Below are 17,145 nucleotides of genomic sequence, written 5' to 3'. Positions count from 1 at the left end.
TCTGCGCCAGCAGCATCTCCAGCCTCCTCGCGCGGCTCAGCCACCCCGCGCACTTTAATGACAGCATAATTCAATTAACCACGTCCACCAGCTCCGTCATTGATTTGTGGAGGGGGGGGGCGACAAAAGCTGGTGAAAGTTGAATTCTGCAAAGTCGGAGCGGCCCATAATTGCTCAAGACGCGCGGATTCGAGGGAAGAAGGGAGTTGGGGGCGAGGGTGGGGTTGGGAGGGGGGGTGGCCGAGGTGGCCGTGTATAAATAGTGTGCTCTCCAACACGCAGTCACAACAGCAGGAGTGATCTCACCTCTTCTCCTCCCCTCCTCTCTACCGCCGCTGCCAGCCTCCATAAAAGAGTGTATCCGTGCGCAGAAGCGGTGCTCCAGACGCGGCGGTGTGTTCCGACCCTTCACGGTGGATTTCCCCGAGCAGGACCACTACTGAAAGTGACAGAGCCCGGCCATGGAAGAACTTACGGCATTCGTGTCGAAATCGTTCGATCAGAAAACCAAGGAGGGCAACAAAGAGAGTATCACGTACAGGGAAGTTTTGGAGAGCGGCTTGACGCGGGCGCGGGAGCTGGGCAGCCCGGAGACAAACCTGCAGGACATAACGGAGGGCGGCCACTGCCCGGTGCATCTGTTCAAGGACCACGTCGAGCTGGAAAAGGAGAAACTGAAGGACTTTAGTGTTTCCAGAGCGACGGAAGGTAAGTCTTTTATTTGATTTGGACAAATCCATCTGCGATGTCCACGGAAATGATTAAAAGTTGCGTTTCAAAACTCCCATAAAGCTATAAAGACTTGTGATTGCATGAGGTATGTTTCCTTTGGGGGAGATTTGCAGAGTTTTCACGTTACTCTGCTGTAACGTTGATTGTTTTTGCATGGCAGGAGGCGGGCCCTCCTCCCGGACATGTTTTAACTGTTTAAGGATTGTTTAAAGTCACGCAGTCTTCCGAATAACTAAAAAATAATTCTTAAAAAGTTAATATAATTTTAGGAGTCTGAAACAAAAGGTTTTGTTTTAAATAATCAGCGGTGTTACGTAAAAAAAAGCTGTGCAAATTAGGTCTTGAAATCTGCTAGACTTTCTTTTCTTTTCTGGGTTTATGATATTTTTATTTACGACCCGTTATTTACCGTAATTTAACCCTTACTTTAAAAAAATAACCACAATATTCTTTAATGTTATTATTCCTCAAATTAAATTATATTACATACATATATATTTTTAAAAAAAGCATTTGTTATTCCTGTAGAGGTTGCCCCGTCTTATTCCAGTCCGACAGCAATATTTATAAACTATAATTTATAATAACAATCACTGTAATTTGATTTATAGAATGACGACAAATAAAATAGGCCTGTTTTTTAATCAGAGAAGCTACACTTACTGTTAATTTGTGTGTATATATATTTTTATTTAAGCATGTTTATATCTTTTAAATCTGTTTACGTATTTTGAAATAATGCTAATTTCCAGATCTCTGTCAATCCTGTAAGAAGTTCCACAAAATTGTTAAATGAATTAATTAACTGAATGTCACTAGTGGAAAACTCAATTTTCACGTCAGCGGAGTACAAACACGGAGCTGAGACTAAACCCGGCAGTAATTACTGGAGTTGTCAAGTTAGTAGCTAATAATAACCCTCTGACACCAGCAGAAAGACACAATAGCACATTTACTGACAGCTTTTCAGCACGTCTGAGTGCAGACACGGAATAAACTCCAAGATTATGGAATGATCAGCTTTTAAATCGAACGTCTTAGACCGTGTTGGGTCCGACACGTCCCCTCTTGTTCAGACTGAAGTGCCTGCTTTTAATTGATTTTAGGCCCACTTTTGCTGCTCAGCAGCACCGATCGAGGCCATTAACCTGCATCCACGCTCCTCTCTGCGCGTCACAAACTCGCACAGTACAGTTTTGATCAGTTTATTCCAAATTCCAAGCGAGGTATTGAGTGCAAAATGTCATCCCGTGTGTGACAGGCATTTACGAGTGTAAGGAGAAAAAAGAGGACGTGAAGTCGGAGGACGAGGACGGACAGGGCAAACTGAAGCAGCGGAGGAGTCGCACCAACTTCACGCTGGAGCAGCTGAACGAGCTGGAGCGGCTCTTCGACGAGACGCACTATCCGGACGCGTTCATGAGAGAGGAGCTGAGCCAGCGGCTGGGCCTGTCCGAGGCCAGGGTGCAGGTGAGGAATCACACCAGCAACCCAAGCAGCGCTCGTGTTGTTGTTGACTGGGGCCTGGTCCGCCAGTAAACCCAGTTGCAACACGTCAACCCAAACTGTGGGAATCTGATCTGATCGAAACGTGTCTGTGGATTTATAATCGCTCAAACCAAACACATTTCGCGCGACATCAAAACGCCGCAAATAGTAAAAGAATCGAATTAATATTTGTGTTGTTTTTCTTTTTTCATTTTACTCGCCAACATTGGAAGCAAGAATACTAAAATAATTCATGCCCCCCCCAGTTTTATTTACTTGAGGTTTGTTTTCCTTTGTGTGCAAACTCATGTTCTTATTCCGTATATTTACATTTTAGCCACTGTCCACTTCCAACCTTTTTAAGACCAATCTTTTCACATCAACACTATTTTGCTCAAATACCCACGTGGGAATTTAGACAAAAAAATATATATATTCCGGATTTTGTTGAAATTTATTGCGATTCTGTATTTTCTTCATTGCTGTGATCTAATATTTAACACGTTAACAGACTCAAAAACATCTCTGCGGCATCGCAGCGCGTCTCCTCACATTCACTTACATTAATTTATTGATTATCTGGAGTCGTTGCGCAAGTGTGAGGGTGTGTGCAACCGAGATGAAACAAAAGCTGCAGAAAAACGCCCCAGTCAGTGATCATCCAGCAAGTGGAAAACGCTGGAAATCATCCAAACCAGCATCCTCGTGTGGGGATTAAAACAACAACGACGACGACAACAACAACAACAAAACACAATTGATTAAAATGAATGAAGACTGTGAATGGCGGGTGGGGTGCAGGGGGTGGGGGGCGCTCTCACGTCAGCTCGTATCCCTCATCATCGTCCCTGTAATATCTGCCACGGGCCTGATGCAGAGTCGCTGTAAAAACAGAAATAACTCGATTCCGCCCGCTGCTCGTCTGCTCTTTAATCGGACGAATAAGAACCAGCAGAAAGCGGCAGAAGCCCTCAGCTCTGCGGGTCGGAGCTCGCCTGGGCCGGCAGAACCAGGCGGAATAACATCAGCACCCCGCTAACAAAGTTTAGGACGCGCAATAGTGCACGTAACGCCGCAGACATGGTTGATATCGACCGTTTTCCGTGATCGCGAATGTAGAGTTCCCGACCCCAAATAAATAAATAAATAAATAAATAAATAAATAAATAAATAAATGCAGAGGGCCGCTTTAGGGAGCCGGGACAGATTGTCCCCAGATTTAGGAGGGGTGGGTGAATTGCAGCAGGCTTGTTGCAGGCTGCGAACCTGCGCTCCGAGCAGCTGTCAATGGATCTAATTGAAAGTTATGAGAGCTTGGTGAGGAGCAGGCAGTAATTCGGTTAGGACTAATATCTTTGGGTTTCTGGCGCGCTGCTAAATTAAATGTCATTATTCACTGTCTCTATTAAAAAAAATCAAAACGGAAATGAGATTAGGGTATTTGTGAAGCGCATCATTGAGTGGCCCTTAATGAAGAAATAACTGTCGGAACCAGTGTAGTTCACTTTGCTTAACACACCAGCGCGTAATTGCAATTGATCTGCGGCCCGTCTAATATTAGCCCTGATTTATCTGCGGGGCTGCTGCGGGTCTATGCAAAGTCACCTGGGATTCTTCACAAACACCTTTCCTGCCATCATTTACCGCTGCCGAGCTGACACCTCAGCACCATCAAGCTGCCTCTATTACCCTGACAACAGCAGCAACACCACCGCCAACAAGGGCAGCAATAATAATAATAATAATAATAATAATAATAATAAGAATAAGAATAATAATAATAATAATAATAATATATCGCATCCTTTTAAAAAAATACACAAATCTTTTTTTAAATTAAATTTCAAAACATCTATCAAACGTATTTCAAATTATTTTCACGGCAGCTGGGATCATCATCATCATCATCATCATCATCATCATCATCATCATCATCATCATCATCATCAGTTTGGGTGTTTTGCAGCCCCTAAATGCACCTGTAATGACCTGTAATAGTGGGGCTAAGATTTTATAATGTTATTAAGCAAATCGAGATTATAATGATTAACAACAGAGACTGAATATGTTTGAGTAAAACCGTCAATTTTTCCAAGATTTAAATATATTTTTAACCATTATTTTAATATCTCCTAAGGAACTATTGCAAAAAAAATAAATAAATTCACAGTGATATATTAAACATTAATGATCCATTTCAGCTGAAAGAACCATTGAAAAAAGACAACAAATATTTCCATTACGGATAGATGATCTTTTAATTCCCACGTGATCAGATAACACACGTAAAGAAGAAAATGTCAAAAACTATTGCTTGCTTGATTTTATTCCTTATAATTAAACTGTGGTTTTCATTTGCAGGTCTGGTTTCAGAACAGAAGAGCAAAATGTAGAAAACAGGAAAACCAGATGCACAAAGGTAAATGTTGCCTTCTGTATTTCAAAATATATACAAATCAAGAAATATACATTTACAAGTTCTGAATTTGCTATTATGTTTAACTGCACATGAAATATCTTTGACCTCCTCTCACGTAACAACAACTGTCTGGCTGTCTGACAGACATCTTTCCCTTCTCTCCAGGCGTTATTCTGGGCAGCGGGAGTCACCTCGACGCTTGCAGAGTCGCTCCCTACGTCAACATGGGCGCCCTACGGATGCCCTTCCAACAGGTAGGCCACGCAGTCGTCCTGGCAGCAGACGTCCGTGCATGAACACCAGAGCCTATGTGTCACGGCTAAACAAGGACTTCTGGGTTGGATGCAAAATGATCAGTCAGCATCTTTTAAAGCAGAATCTTGACCTGGGAGCAGGTGAAAGTGAGCTGGAGCCTTGATTTTTGTGCAACAGAAGGCAAGATGTGTTGGCTAAGTTGGATCAGCTGACTGTGGCAACCATCTGATGCACAGAGAGACTGTGTGTGTTTGCGTGATGTGTGTTTGTCATAGGGGTGGGGGGATTCCTCAGTCCTCAGAGCACCTTTCACCTCTGTGGAGAGGGTCAGGCTGCATGGGGAGGAAAGGTGTGCCGACATTTTGCTCCGCTCCCGTCTGTTTACGCAGCCTGGCCGCTGTGCTGTCTGCTTGACCCCGGTGCAAACGCGGAGGCCTAATTAAGCCAACAGTGCGGCACACGCAGGCACATAAAAGAGGATGATGAAAGTGGGGAATGGAGTGGGCTCTGATGGATATTGGCATTGAGCTGCACTGGCAGGGTGGAGGCTCAAGGCCTGAATACCAAGACAGACTTGCCGTTTGAGGTTAAAGCAGGCGGTGGGAAGCACTCGCAGGTTTGGCTGCTATTATAATGCAGTATGTAATAAACCTTCTTAATCTTAATGTCTAATATGGCTGCAGTGATATGTAATTTATTTTAATATAACGTTGACATAGGTCTGAATGTAATTATCTGTATGGGCGGAAAGTTCTGTATATATCTTGCAGTTTATTCTGGTTTCCTGTTAGTTCTCATATATTTATCTACCATAAAATAAGCAGGTTTCCTCCGGGTATACATTCCTGATCCAAAGACAAGCCTTTTACTTTGATTGGAGACTCTAAATTTGCCTCAAGCTGAGTGAATAGTGTGTGTATGTGTGTGTATGTGTGCGTGTGTGCGCCTGTCACGCCACAGGGGCAACACCCTTTGTTGCCCTGAACAGGACTAACAAAATCACAGAATAACAGATATTTTACCTACTTTAAAGACAAAGTGAAAAAAGAAAAGTATCAATGAATCAAGTTCTAACTTTGGCTTGAAATCCTTCTGTTTTGCTTGGAGAAGAGAGCATGAAATACTTGAGTTTGCTGCTCCTTCCTGTGGTGTTTGAAACACATGAGAAATGGCAACAGCTCGGCTCGCTCCCTCTGAAGTGAGCGGATGCTTAATTTTCACCTACTTCTTATAAAATAATTGCCAAGAATGTGAAAGCTGATATTCTATGCTCCTTATAGTTACTAACACCCCCCCCTACCCCCGACTCAGGAATATGTCTGGATAAATATTTATAACCCCAAATATGTGAGAATCTTTATAGTGCAAAATTGTTTATTTATGCAATTGAATACATAATCAGGATAAGAAGACGGCGTATTTCCAAGGGTATAACAGAGTCCTCGGACTGAATTAAACAAATCTGTGCTGGGTCCTAGGAAGACTTTGATTCTGGGTGATTAAATTGAATGTGGAGTCTGAGAGCAATTTATGATTCATTAACTTTTAGAATAGCTGACATGAAAAAAGGGCTAAAGTGCCGAGTACAGCCTGTAAGTATTTTCTTAGAAAACACCGTGTAAGCAACAGCTTTGCAGGGCTAAAATTTGAGAGGGAATTTAATTGTGTCAGACTCTGAAACCCAAATCCTCCACCCTTCACACACACACACACACACACACACACACACACACACACACACACACACACACACACACACTCTTGCCCTGTATATCCGTGTTGACGTTGTGTGTGGTTCTCCAGGTCCAAGCCCAGCTCCAGTTGGACGGGGTGACCCACTCCCACCCCCACTTGCACCCTCACCTGGCTGCTCACGCTCCCTACCTGATGTTCCCGCCCCCTCCCTTCGGACTTCCAATCGCCTCGCTCGCGGACTCAGCCTCCGCAGCGGCGGCAGCGGTGGCGGCTGCCAAAAGCAACAGCAAGAACTCCAGCATTGCAGACCTGCGACTCAAGGCAAGAAAACATGCCGAGGCTCTGGGACTCTGACCCCCACCTTGCTGCCCCTCCGCTCGCCTGATGCCCATAATCACCTCTCACACAAGACTGGGCCTGTGAAAGGGCCGTGACACTCACAGCTAAAACTAAACTAAACAAAAACACTGAGTGAGAATGAAAGAAAGGAACACATACAGAGGGGAGAAAGAGTGTGTGACAGAGAAAGAGGGAGAACAGCGAAGGAAGAGTTTTCTTTCTAAGAAAAAGAGAAGGGATTGGGAAAATTGTCACAAAACCAGCTGCCAAAACAAACCACTTGTAGAGAATGGTAATTAAATACCAATGAAATCACCTTTTACTTTTCGCCCCAACAGGCAGGACTTCTGCGGGGCCAGTGGCTCAGTCCACTCAGAGCACGCATCACATCCCCCGGACCATACAAACACACGTGGATGTCTGTCTGAGGGCCGGGCCGGGGCTCATCAGACCAGAAGAGGGTAGAACAAAGCCACGGGGCAGCCCGGGCCGCTGATGCCGGCTGCCGCCGTGTTGACAGTGAAATGAGTGTTAATGTTGACAGCACAGGGAGGGAAAGGTCCCAAAAATCCAGCAATCATCGGAACAGCCCTCGCCTTTATTCCCCCCCCCCCCGTCCCCCCAAAGCTCATGATACAATTGAAGAAGAAAAACACGACAAAAAACAGGCCGTATCCGTCTCAACCACTGTGTTCGCTGCTGCTGCCGAGTTCACGAGCTCTAACGGAGGAACCGTTCTGTTTCCGACCCTCTACCCCCCCCACACCGCCCCGTGACTGGTTCTAACACTGCCCTTCCACGCGAGGAGTGTTTCCCTGATAAGTTCCTCTTCCGCTGGACGTAAACGTTGTCGCTGAACGAAAGCAACAACCTGTTTTTTTGCCCTGCGGCCGAGCGGAGCAGAGATCCTGACGGTGGGAACGTGTCAGCATTTCTCCTACTCTTTCTCTATCGTTCTCTCCGTCCTGGTTTCCTTTTGGTTTTTTGTGTTGTATCCTGGGTAAAGAAGTGAAAATAACCTTTGCACTTCGGGTCTCGTACGTGGGTGTTTACAAAAGGCACTACAAGCAGATACTACTTTAATGATTAAAGGGGAGGGGGGGTTGATTATTGTCATACGATCAGCAAATAGGCGCTATCTTGGATAAAGGGTATACATGTGTATTTTTTCCTCTTTTTTTGTAATTCTGAAAATAAAAAGAAAGCATCAGTCAGACTGAAATGCAATGGTGTGCAGTTTAAGTGCAATACTGTAAATAGCGAAAAAGTGAAAAAAAAGAAAAAAAAAACTCCAACAAAAACAGCTAGCAGTTACTCCTCAACGAAGAAAAGACCTGAGAATTCCTTTGTTGTTTTTCATGCACTGTTAAAGTGTCTCTTCTTTTGCCAAACATGCCCGTTTTTTACAGCAGTGTATATTTCATTGCGTTTGACAAACGTCCCACATGATGCCGATATGCCAAAATGGAATAAAGCAGTTTTTATACATCAGGAAGAGTTGTCATGAGCACATTTTTGCAGAAATGAGGCTTCGGTTATTGATTAATGGTTTCAATTGAAGCGTTTTACTACGACACCAATGTAAGAAAAATCTGTTGGCTTTTGGAAAATGATCTCTGCGGTATTTGTAATGAGTAACTAATTTCTGCATGTTAGAAGAATTTTATTAACTTCAAAAATGGTTTTTCCTTTAACGTTTGCAAACACTGTTGAGAGCTGAGTGAAAGCGTGGATCTCCGTACCTCTAACAGTCTCCAAAAAGCATTTCTGACCTCCGCTTACATTTGTTTATCTATGTCTCCACTTTAAATTAAACATAAAGGTGTTTTATTTATTATTTTTGTTTCAAAGTTTATTAAAAAAAATCAGTTGAACAACAAGTGTACATTTTCTCATTTCTTTTCTTTTTTTTTGTATTTTTGCAGTGGTTCCTTTAGAGATGTGGCTTTATTGCATTGTTTGCCTAAAAAAAATCTAGCGTGTCCAAGTTTACAGACATTTCAGGGATGGCTGAACTGAACAATACTTCATGCAATTTCTTGTTCCCATTAAAATGATTGTCATTTCACATGCAAGCATGCCTAAACATGAATCATCGTACAGGTTGTTTTTTCCCCCCTTTTGGCTCAGAAAATATGAATGTACATCTTGTACAAGTAAACTATCAATAAAGTTCTAAATATTTGTACTTGAGTTTTAAAATGCTTGTAAATCTCGGTGGGGGACCTGGAATTCCATGCAAAAAATAAACATATCTGCCATGAAAGTATCCACTTTGATTAAGTTGAGACAGCGTTCTTTTCTCTCCAGGCAGTAAGAACAGCCGGAGCAAAGCTTTTCTATTGTCCTGATGTTCTCTCGAGCACTCGTGAGAATCAGTCGATCAATGTCAGCAACAGTCTGGAGCTGACGCTCACACAGACCTGACCTTCCCCCATCATGTCCAATCTGAGCCCGGTGCCAGCAAGGAAAATAGAAGAGCTATGAAATCCAGATGCAGCCAGATTCTGCACCCTCGGTGAGCTAAATCTCGCTCTGCCTGCGTTTGTCAAAGTGACATAGACGGGACTGGTATGGAAAGTGGGGCTGGGATGTCGGCAAATAGGAGCAAGATGGTTGAAACCGGAGCAGGCAGCCTGTAAGTTAAGAGGGAGAGTAGAAGACAAGCGATTTAGGGGATATCGTACATATGAAACGTAATCTTCTTTGAGCTCAAAGCTACAACAGGATCTTTTACTCCCTGTTTCAACAGCAGTGAACATTGAACAGATGTCATGAACGGGGCAACAGTTAGCATGAGCACATCATATCTGTGCATAAACACACACTATTGTGTTTTTCCTATTAGATTTAAAAAAAATAAATAAATCGAAATATCTTTTATTTATTTATTTATTTTTCTTTTTGAGTGCTATAGTTTCCACTGGGCGTTTGATTCCAGATGTGTGTACACAATGTAATTACAGCATGTGGTATAGTGGCCTATTGTCTGCGACTAATGCAGGAATTAGCCCAAATGGCATCCTGTTGAGTGCAGAAACCCCGACGAAGGTCGCTGCATGTTTAATTTGTACCTCTGTGCTCATACATCAAGATTGAGTGATATGGTCGCAGACTGATGGCTCCCTATTTACCCAGTGACCCCTCCAGCTGGGGTCTGCTGGACCTGCTCTGAAAATAACACCATCCTCTTTTATGTGGACTAATAATTAGCGTGGCGCAAATGGCCATCCATCACCCGCCAATGAGCCATGGCTGCTTTGTCAAAACGCCAAGCACACCATTCGACTTTTATTGGCCAGAAACAACATAAAAAAAGAAAGTATGAATTGTGGAGAGCAGTGTTTGTTGTCCGTGTTTGATCTTTATTTTTTTTTTACGACTTTATGATTGTTTCTGAATGTGTTCGCCTGCTTCTAAATGTCTTCATGCATGGACAGCCAACCCTGCGTGTTCTGAGGCCTCGGTGCTACGCTGCACTAGCCTATCAGGGGTCAACCGCTCGGGGGTCACATGAAAATAGCTTTTTATCACATTTCATTCTCATAATCCTCTTTGAAATGTCACACACAACTATGATCAGATGGAATGTGTGCTGTCGGGGCTGAGCCGGTAGGCCTGCGAGGTGCCAGGGCTGGCCTGAGAAGCACAAAGGCTTTTAGTTTCAGGCTTTTGTCACCCTGCATCACAATAACTGGAGAGGCCGCTCGCAGCGACTCCAGAAATGAGCGTTTATTTTGTTTAGCCCAGAGTTTTTCCTGGCGAGCCAACTTCGCGGTCTGTAAATCCCGAGAAAAACTCCGTGCCGGCAGTTTCAGCTGTGAGTTGAAGAGAAGCCACCCAGAGGAACCTCAGCTGAAAACAATCGGGCTCAAGTGCTGAAGTCACAACGCCGGGCCTGAGGATCAGAGGCCACCTTTCATCCCCGTTTGTTTGGGCCAGGCTTGAGTCGGCTCCCAAATGTAGCTGGAACCATCCAGCGCTCAAAGGCGCATTAAAGCTTGCATTTTAAGTCTGGGTCAACACTTGGTCGGTTTTTTCCTTTGGTCGAGATGCAAACAATAAGTTTGATGGAGAAAATTGTAGGAGGAAGAGAAAAGGTAGGTCTCAGAGTGAGTTCACGCTCCGGTCAAGCCTTCGCCGAGCATCCATCAGCGGTGTATTTCCAGCTGAAGCGTGCGTGTGTGTTGTTGTAATCCAAGTTAGTTATCGTTTGAAAACACTTAATTTTCTGTGCTATTGCTGCCTAATGTCCTGTCTGGAGGCCATTAATACATATCGGTTCATCTATAAATACAGTCTCAAGGCTCTTTCTCAAAATAAATGAAATGACATAAAAATTGTAACTTTAATCTTGAGTCTGCTCTTTGTTTTGTCACACTAATTTACCTCATTTTTCGCACGCACACACACAAACAAGCACACACTTTTTGACTGATATTGCCCAACAATGTCAAAATACAGAGTATCTACATAATTGCCCTGCCTGGGTTGTTAGAGACATTTATTTTATGGTTTAATCATCTGATTAAAAGCAGGGGAATGTTGTTGCAGCTCCATCCAGTGGGCTCTCTGTTCTGCTGCTAGAAAGATCCAGCAGGAGCTCTCAGGAATCCTGAAGAAAGCACAATGAGTCCTCACACTTTTAGACATTGTTTATGAGTTTTGACTCATTTGAGTCTTACAAATAGAAAATAACTCATGCACTAAAAACTATAGAAGCGCATTGATTCAGGTCCAAGTGATGTTAAAAAAAGCTGTTTTTTTCATCTGGACTTATTCAGCAATCAAAAAAGGTCTGAAAACAGGTTTGAAAGAAATAAGGGAAAAATAATAGGAATTGTGATTTAAAAAAAACGATAGGACAAAAACATGTGAGAACCACATCATGAGAAAACAGGTTTGATGAAACACGAGAAACTTACAAAATGTGTCATTCTTTAGTAAAGCTCTTTTTAAATAACCCGGAAAAGCTGTTCTGTGAATTTTCTGAGAAACACACACTAAATATACACACAACAGAGACTTGGAGGAAGAGCTGAAAAATAAATCAGAGACATTCCTGGAAAATAATAAACGTCCTCTCTGATGGCACATTTCCCCACTGAAGTTTGAAGAATAAAAAAATCTGTACATTTTATAACAGAAATGTTAAAAGAATTTTGTCTTTAATGAAAGTAAATAATAAGGACATTGTGATTTTTGCCTGTATTTTGCTAAAACACAAGTTTACTTTATAAGAAAGCTTTCATCTTGAATTTCAGGAGTGTGCCTTCCTGCGTAAACCTGCATTGACAGGAATTGATCGTAATTCTCCCAAGCTCAGGAGTCTGAAATCTTTCAGTTCTTTTCTCACACCGAATAGAGCTGATTTCTTTGTTGGTGAAGTTTGAGTCTGACAGTGAAATTAGTGACCAAAGACTTGACCTTTCTTTCCCTGACAGTTGTTTATGCTCATAAACAGTCTTTGAACTGCCCAGTGTAGCTGAAAACACACCGAGCATTGCTGCCATCTGACTTTTTCCACCTCCGGCTTCATTTTTAATGAAAATCCGCACAAATGACGCATCATGTTTTTCTTTCCTTTCTTTCTTCTTTCTCTGACATGGCAACATGGTGGATCAGCTACAAATAAACACTCGGCGGTAATTTAAAACCATAATTTGTTTTGAAAAGTGCCCCATTGAAGTGCTGAGTAACAAACACGTCACTTAGAAGTCATTTCAAAACTGTGCTTCTTAAAGTGTCAAAACTCTTTTACGGAGGCCTTCTTCAATTTTTTGTGCTCTTTAAAAATAATTACACGGCATCAAACTGTCACTTAGACAAACAAATCCGCCCAGAGAAAATAATCACTGCATATTAATGTGATCAATAATCCAAATTGAAGAGCAGTTTTATTTCCAACCGGGCGCCAGTTTCCCTGCAGACAACACGCTCCATTCTGTTGCACTCAAAACTTAATGGATATATTGACAGTTTTCCTTATCAGATTTACAGACAAATGATCTAAATTGGCTGGCTAATGGGAAAATTGAAAGACATGTCCAGAATAAATTGTTATGAACCCCCACAGAGCGGCAGAGTAATTTCCAAGACTAGTGGTTTTAGTTAGCTCAGACTGCCAGGAGCGCCCTGATTTACATATCACAGCACGTTTGTGTGTGCCGATATTTAACTGGTAGTTATCTATTAAACATTTTGTTGCTGAGAGGAAATCAAAAGTGAAAAGATGTAACTGGCAAGAGTTCTCCAGCCTTGTGGCGTGTTTTCAGATTTAGCCATGTTGCACTGAAGCAGAGCAAAAGGTCACCAAAAGAGTTTCAGTTCTCTCATTAAAAGCACTGCTTGGAGAGCGTTCTGATGGGCCTCAGCCAAAGATGCATTTCACCAAATATCACAGGTCTGACATGCTTCTAAAGTTGGGAAAAGAGATGTTCCCTTTGCTAAAAGACTCCACTAATGACAGGGAGAGCATCGTTGGCTGTCTGAGCTCAGTGTTTATCATGTTTGCTTTAATGAACACCACAACGCGCACTTTGATTCTGAGGTTCTTTTCCTGTCCATATACGCTGGCAGGATGTCGTTTCTGGAAGCTCTTGATGTTTTAAAAGATAACATCATGACTGAGATATTCTACACTTCTGTTGCACGGTTTCAGTCTCACACCTAAATGCAGTCCATCTCTTTCTGCACCAAAGTGATGCAGCAGCATCGGCGCAAATCTTTGGAGGCATCACAATGCCAAGGTAAAAAAAAAAAGATCCATTTGATGTATAATAATCATTCTTGGAGCTCCAGGGCCATTAAATATATCACATCTTCAGTGGAAAGAGGTTTTCCTCTCTTGTGTCTCCAATCACCACAGTCACATGACGCAGCCTAAAACTGATCAAAAAGTAACAATCAGAATTACAAATCTGAATTCTACTACATCTGGAAGCCGTACAAGTCTATGACACAACGCTGGAGGAAAAAGGCTGGCCTACTGCATCACTGCAAATGGGAATTTCTTCTGTAAATCAGTTACTTCCAGCTTTACTGTCAGCTCTATTTAGAGGTGAATGAAAACAGCTTCCGCTTCTAAAAATAGTTCTGAATAGTAAAAAATTGCTGTGGGAAAACCTTTTCCGCCATCATCAAATGCGCACGATCCAGGATCTGATGCGGCTCAGGACAGTGACCTGGGATCTGACTGGGGCATGGCCTCAGGGTCATGTGACCACCAAGAGGACGTGGCCACAGATCTAAATATCCATTTGACAACGTGTACTCATGGGCCCCGGAAACGCCATCGATCACCGCCAAAGTACTGTTCGAATTATAACTACGCAAGATTCCTAATACGCTCCCTGTTCCTGGGAGCATAAGTGCTCCGGCCATTTTATCCAGTATGCAACACACGTGACTTGTGCGGAGAGCTGGGTTTACCACAATGCATTTCACCTTGGCCAGCGACAGCATCCCATCAGGTGATGTGATCATTATTGCCATGAGGTTACAGATAAAACAACAAGATATTCAGTCAGTAGCTCGGAAAGGCAAGTAAATCAGCGACATGTCACCTTTATTTTCTCATTAAAAAGCTGTTTAGTATGAATAATTGAGTCCTGCGCTGCCAAGCTCACAGATTTAGGAGTGAACGCAGTGATTAAACATTTGGGTCTTTGCCCCAAACCTCCGTGTTTCAAGGGCACGGGGTCAGAGCTGTCTGAGTAAATGCAGATTTTTGTCCTCAGGGAACATTTTGGTTGGAGGAAATGTGATTTACATAAAATATGGCCAGTGGCTCTCTGTGTGTGCAGCAAGGAAACATCGCAGGAGCTGCTGGGAACACACACTATTCTCTCTTCACAGATTGGAAAGCATCTGAAAAGTCTCAGGTTTGACACTCGTCCACTTCAGCAGTTGTGTTGATGACTGAAATCACTATTAAATGAACAGGTTCTGTCAATAATCTGTCAGCTCGGCAGTCAAAGAAAAACAGGGCTTATTTATACAGGAGCCTTTAAAGACAGTGTATCACCTTACACAGCGTGACCTTGACGGGCAAAGGAATGTTTAAACAACAGTCTGATGGAACGTATCTCTAAATGTGCCGAAATACGTCCAGCACGCGGGTCTATAACGATAGATAGATAGATAGATAGATAGATAGATAGATAGATAGATAGATAGATAGGTAGATAGGTAGATAGATAGATAGATAGATAGATAGATAGATAGATAGATAGATAGATAGATAGATAGATAGATAGATAGATAGATAGATAGATAGATAGATAGATATTGTAGCTTCGCATACACGGAGCGTCCTCATAATCACCATCAGAATCAGTAGCAGTACAATGAGCCAGCACGTCACGTAGCAGATAAATCAGGACTGGCTCCAGGAGCAGCAAATGATCCGATCCGTCCACAAAGGTCATGGTTCTTATTATATCTCAGGACAGGATTCTTCGGCTGGGTTGTGATCATTAGAAAAATACTGGGCCACTCCAAGTTCTGCTCGATTCTAAATCTGAGCGTCAGTGTTGGTTCAGCAGCCAATTTAAATTCTTTTAAAATACCTCTCTCGCTCATGTGAGACGGTACCAGAAGCGATAAATGGAAATGGAGAATTTGTTTGATGATGACTGGAAATCAGGGATTTTACGCAAAAACAATGCAGCGCCAGTCCCATTCAAACAATGTGTTCCGCGGATGCCACATGACCCGGTGACCTCAGGGATGAAGGAGATCTTTTAAAGGCCTCGTTATGCGTCCGTGTAGCCTGTGGTCAACGTGAGCGTGTCTCCTATGCAGATGGCGTTCATCATTTTACACTTAACACACAGCAACACAATACTTGTACAAAGAATAATCAGAAAACGCGCTTAGAGAAAGTCAGATAAGATATTCCACCTGTCTCAAACGTCGATATGAGGCTTCTTTGTTTGCTTTAAATGGGTAGCGAGCACATTTAGATCAACTTGCGGAAACAATCAAAGTCACGACACAATGCAAAGTAAAGTAGGAAAAGCCACAACAAGAAATGATACATTAATCCTGACTTCCCTGGTCAGAGTAGCACCTTCCGTCTCTGTCATGGTCTGAATTTTTGGGAGCTGCGCGACACGTCTCTGTGGTGGTTGCAGGTGATGCAATAACTACACAAACTCCCCGTTAGCTCCGCAGGCGCAGGAGCATAAACTGGCCTTTGCTTCACTCTACAGTCCTGTACTAACAATAGCAGGTGTGGCATTTCAATATGAATATCAAGCTTTAAAACATGCTGAAAGAAGCAGACAATCCCCACCACGGCCCACTGGGGTCATCTGGAGCCATCTCAATTAATAATATGCCATATATGCACCCAGCTGACCTCTCACCCATTGCAGATTTTCTTGGCAAAGAGCAAGCAAAGCTCCATCACACAGGATGCACCCAGGGATACTTACTGCTCTACCTTCAGGTGAAGAATATGGAAAATTACATGATAAAGGAAAATGGGTGTAAAACTTGCCCGAGGAAAGCTAGCGTTGCTGTTTCCCAGATGTTTTATGATCCTCTGGCCAGTAATCAATAGCTACACATGCACCCTCTCAGCCAGCACCAGACATCAGTAGTCAGCCTAAGGAGGAGATGTCAGGCAGTGGTGGCTTTAAGCTCATTATCTTATCATAACGGACAGATCAAAGCGTTTGTACTGTGGCTTTTTTGCTTTGTCATGGTGTGAAAGTCCCGTGAAAACATTAACCCACGTTAACACATGCATCGCTGCCATTGCTAAACGAATGGATGCACTAAAACATGCCCCCTTTGAGATGTAATGTCTCATTTCCAGTGTTATAATCACATTACTGAGGAACGACCTAAAAGTCTCAAAGAATCCTCATTGCTCTTCATTTAAAGCAGTAAGGCCCTAACTTATCAGACATGTGGAGCATTATCTAAAAAGGCTACATGACGGTGCACGATTCACCATTATTATGAGCACTTTTGGCAAGTAAACAACAAATAAAACAAATAAATCAAAATGAAGCACACTGGTACCGGGCCCTTCATTTCAGCCAATGATGCTTCTTAATGAGTATTTATTTCCACTGGATGCATGACTGGATACACATCAAGATCAAATTGAATTGCTCGTTTTTGTTCATTTTTCTCTACTTTGCAGGAAAAGATTAGATTGTATCTATTAGGCATTTGAATGGTTCCATGAAATTCTCTTCCCA

The 17,145-nt window shown here is 42.7% G+C and overlaps 1 protein-coding gene across 2 annotated transcripts; it reads left to right on the top strand.

The window, feature by feature from the left end:
- The first annotated feature begins 256 nt into the window (after positions 1-256).
- shox (short stature homeobox) lies at positions 257-9,194 on the top strand. Of its 2 annotated transcripts, none has more exons than XM_057044418.1 (6): positions 257-708; positions 1,994-2,202; positions 4,582-4,639; positions 4,805-4,893; positions 6,698-6,910; positions 7,267-9,194. In XM_057044418.1, exons 1-6 carry the CDS (start codon positions 462-464, stop codon positions 7,354-7,356), a joined length of 906 nt encoding a protein of 301 aa, XP_056900398.1. In that variant the 5' UTR covers positions 257-461; the 3' UTR covers positions 7,357-9,194. The 2 variants fall into 2 exon arrangements, with proteins under 2 accessions (XP_056900398.1, XP_056900389.1); XM_057044409.1 differs by having other exon boundaries at positions 4,784-4,893.
- The last annotated feature ends 7,951 nt before the right edge of the window (positions 9,195-17,145 follow it).

Source organism: Takifugu flavidus, chromosome 1 (genome assembly GCF_003711565.1).
Source record: "Takifugu flavidus isolate HTHZ2018 chromosome 1, ASM371156v2, whole genome shotgun sequence".
Lineage (NCBI taxonomy): Eukaryota > Metazoa > Chordata > Actinopteri > Tetraodontiformes > Tetraodontidae > Takifugu > Takifugu flavidus.
This window is presented reverse-complemented; position numbering and strand designations above follow the sequence as displayed.

Excerpts from the sequence above, each read along its gene's own strand:
- shox (XM_057044409.1), top strand. The coding sequence starts at position 462 with ATGGAAGAACTTACGGCATTCGTGTCGAAATCGTTCGATCAGAAAACC. Across the intron at positions 709-1,993 it reads TGTTTCCAGAGCGACGGAAG|GCATTTACGAGTGTAAGGAG; the intron begins GTAAGTCTTTTA and ends CGTGTGTGACAG. Across the intron at positions 6,911-7,266 it reads TTGCAGACCTGCGACTCAAG|GCAGGACTTCTGCGGGGCCA; the intron begins GCAAGAAAACAT and ends TCGCCCCAACAG.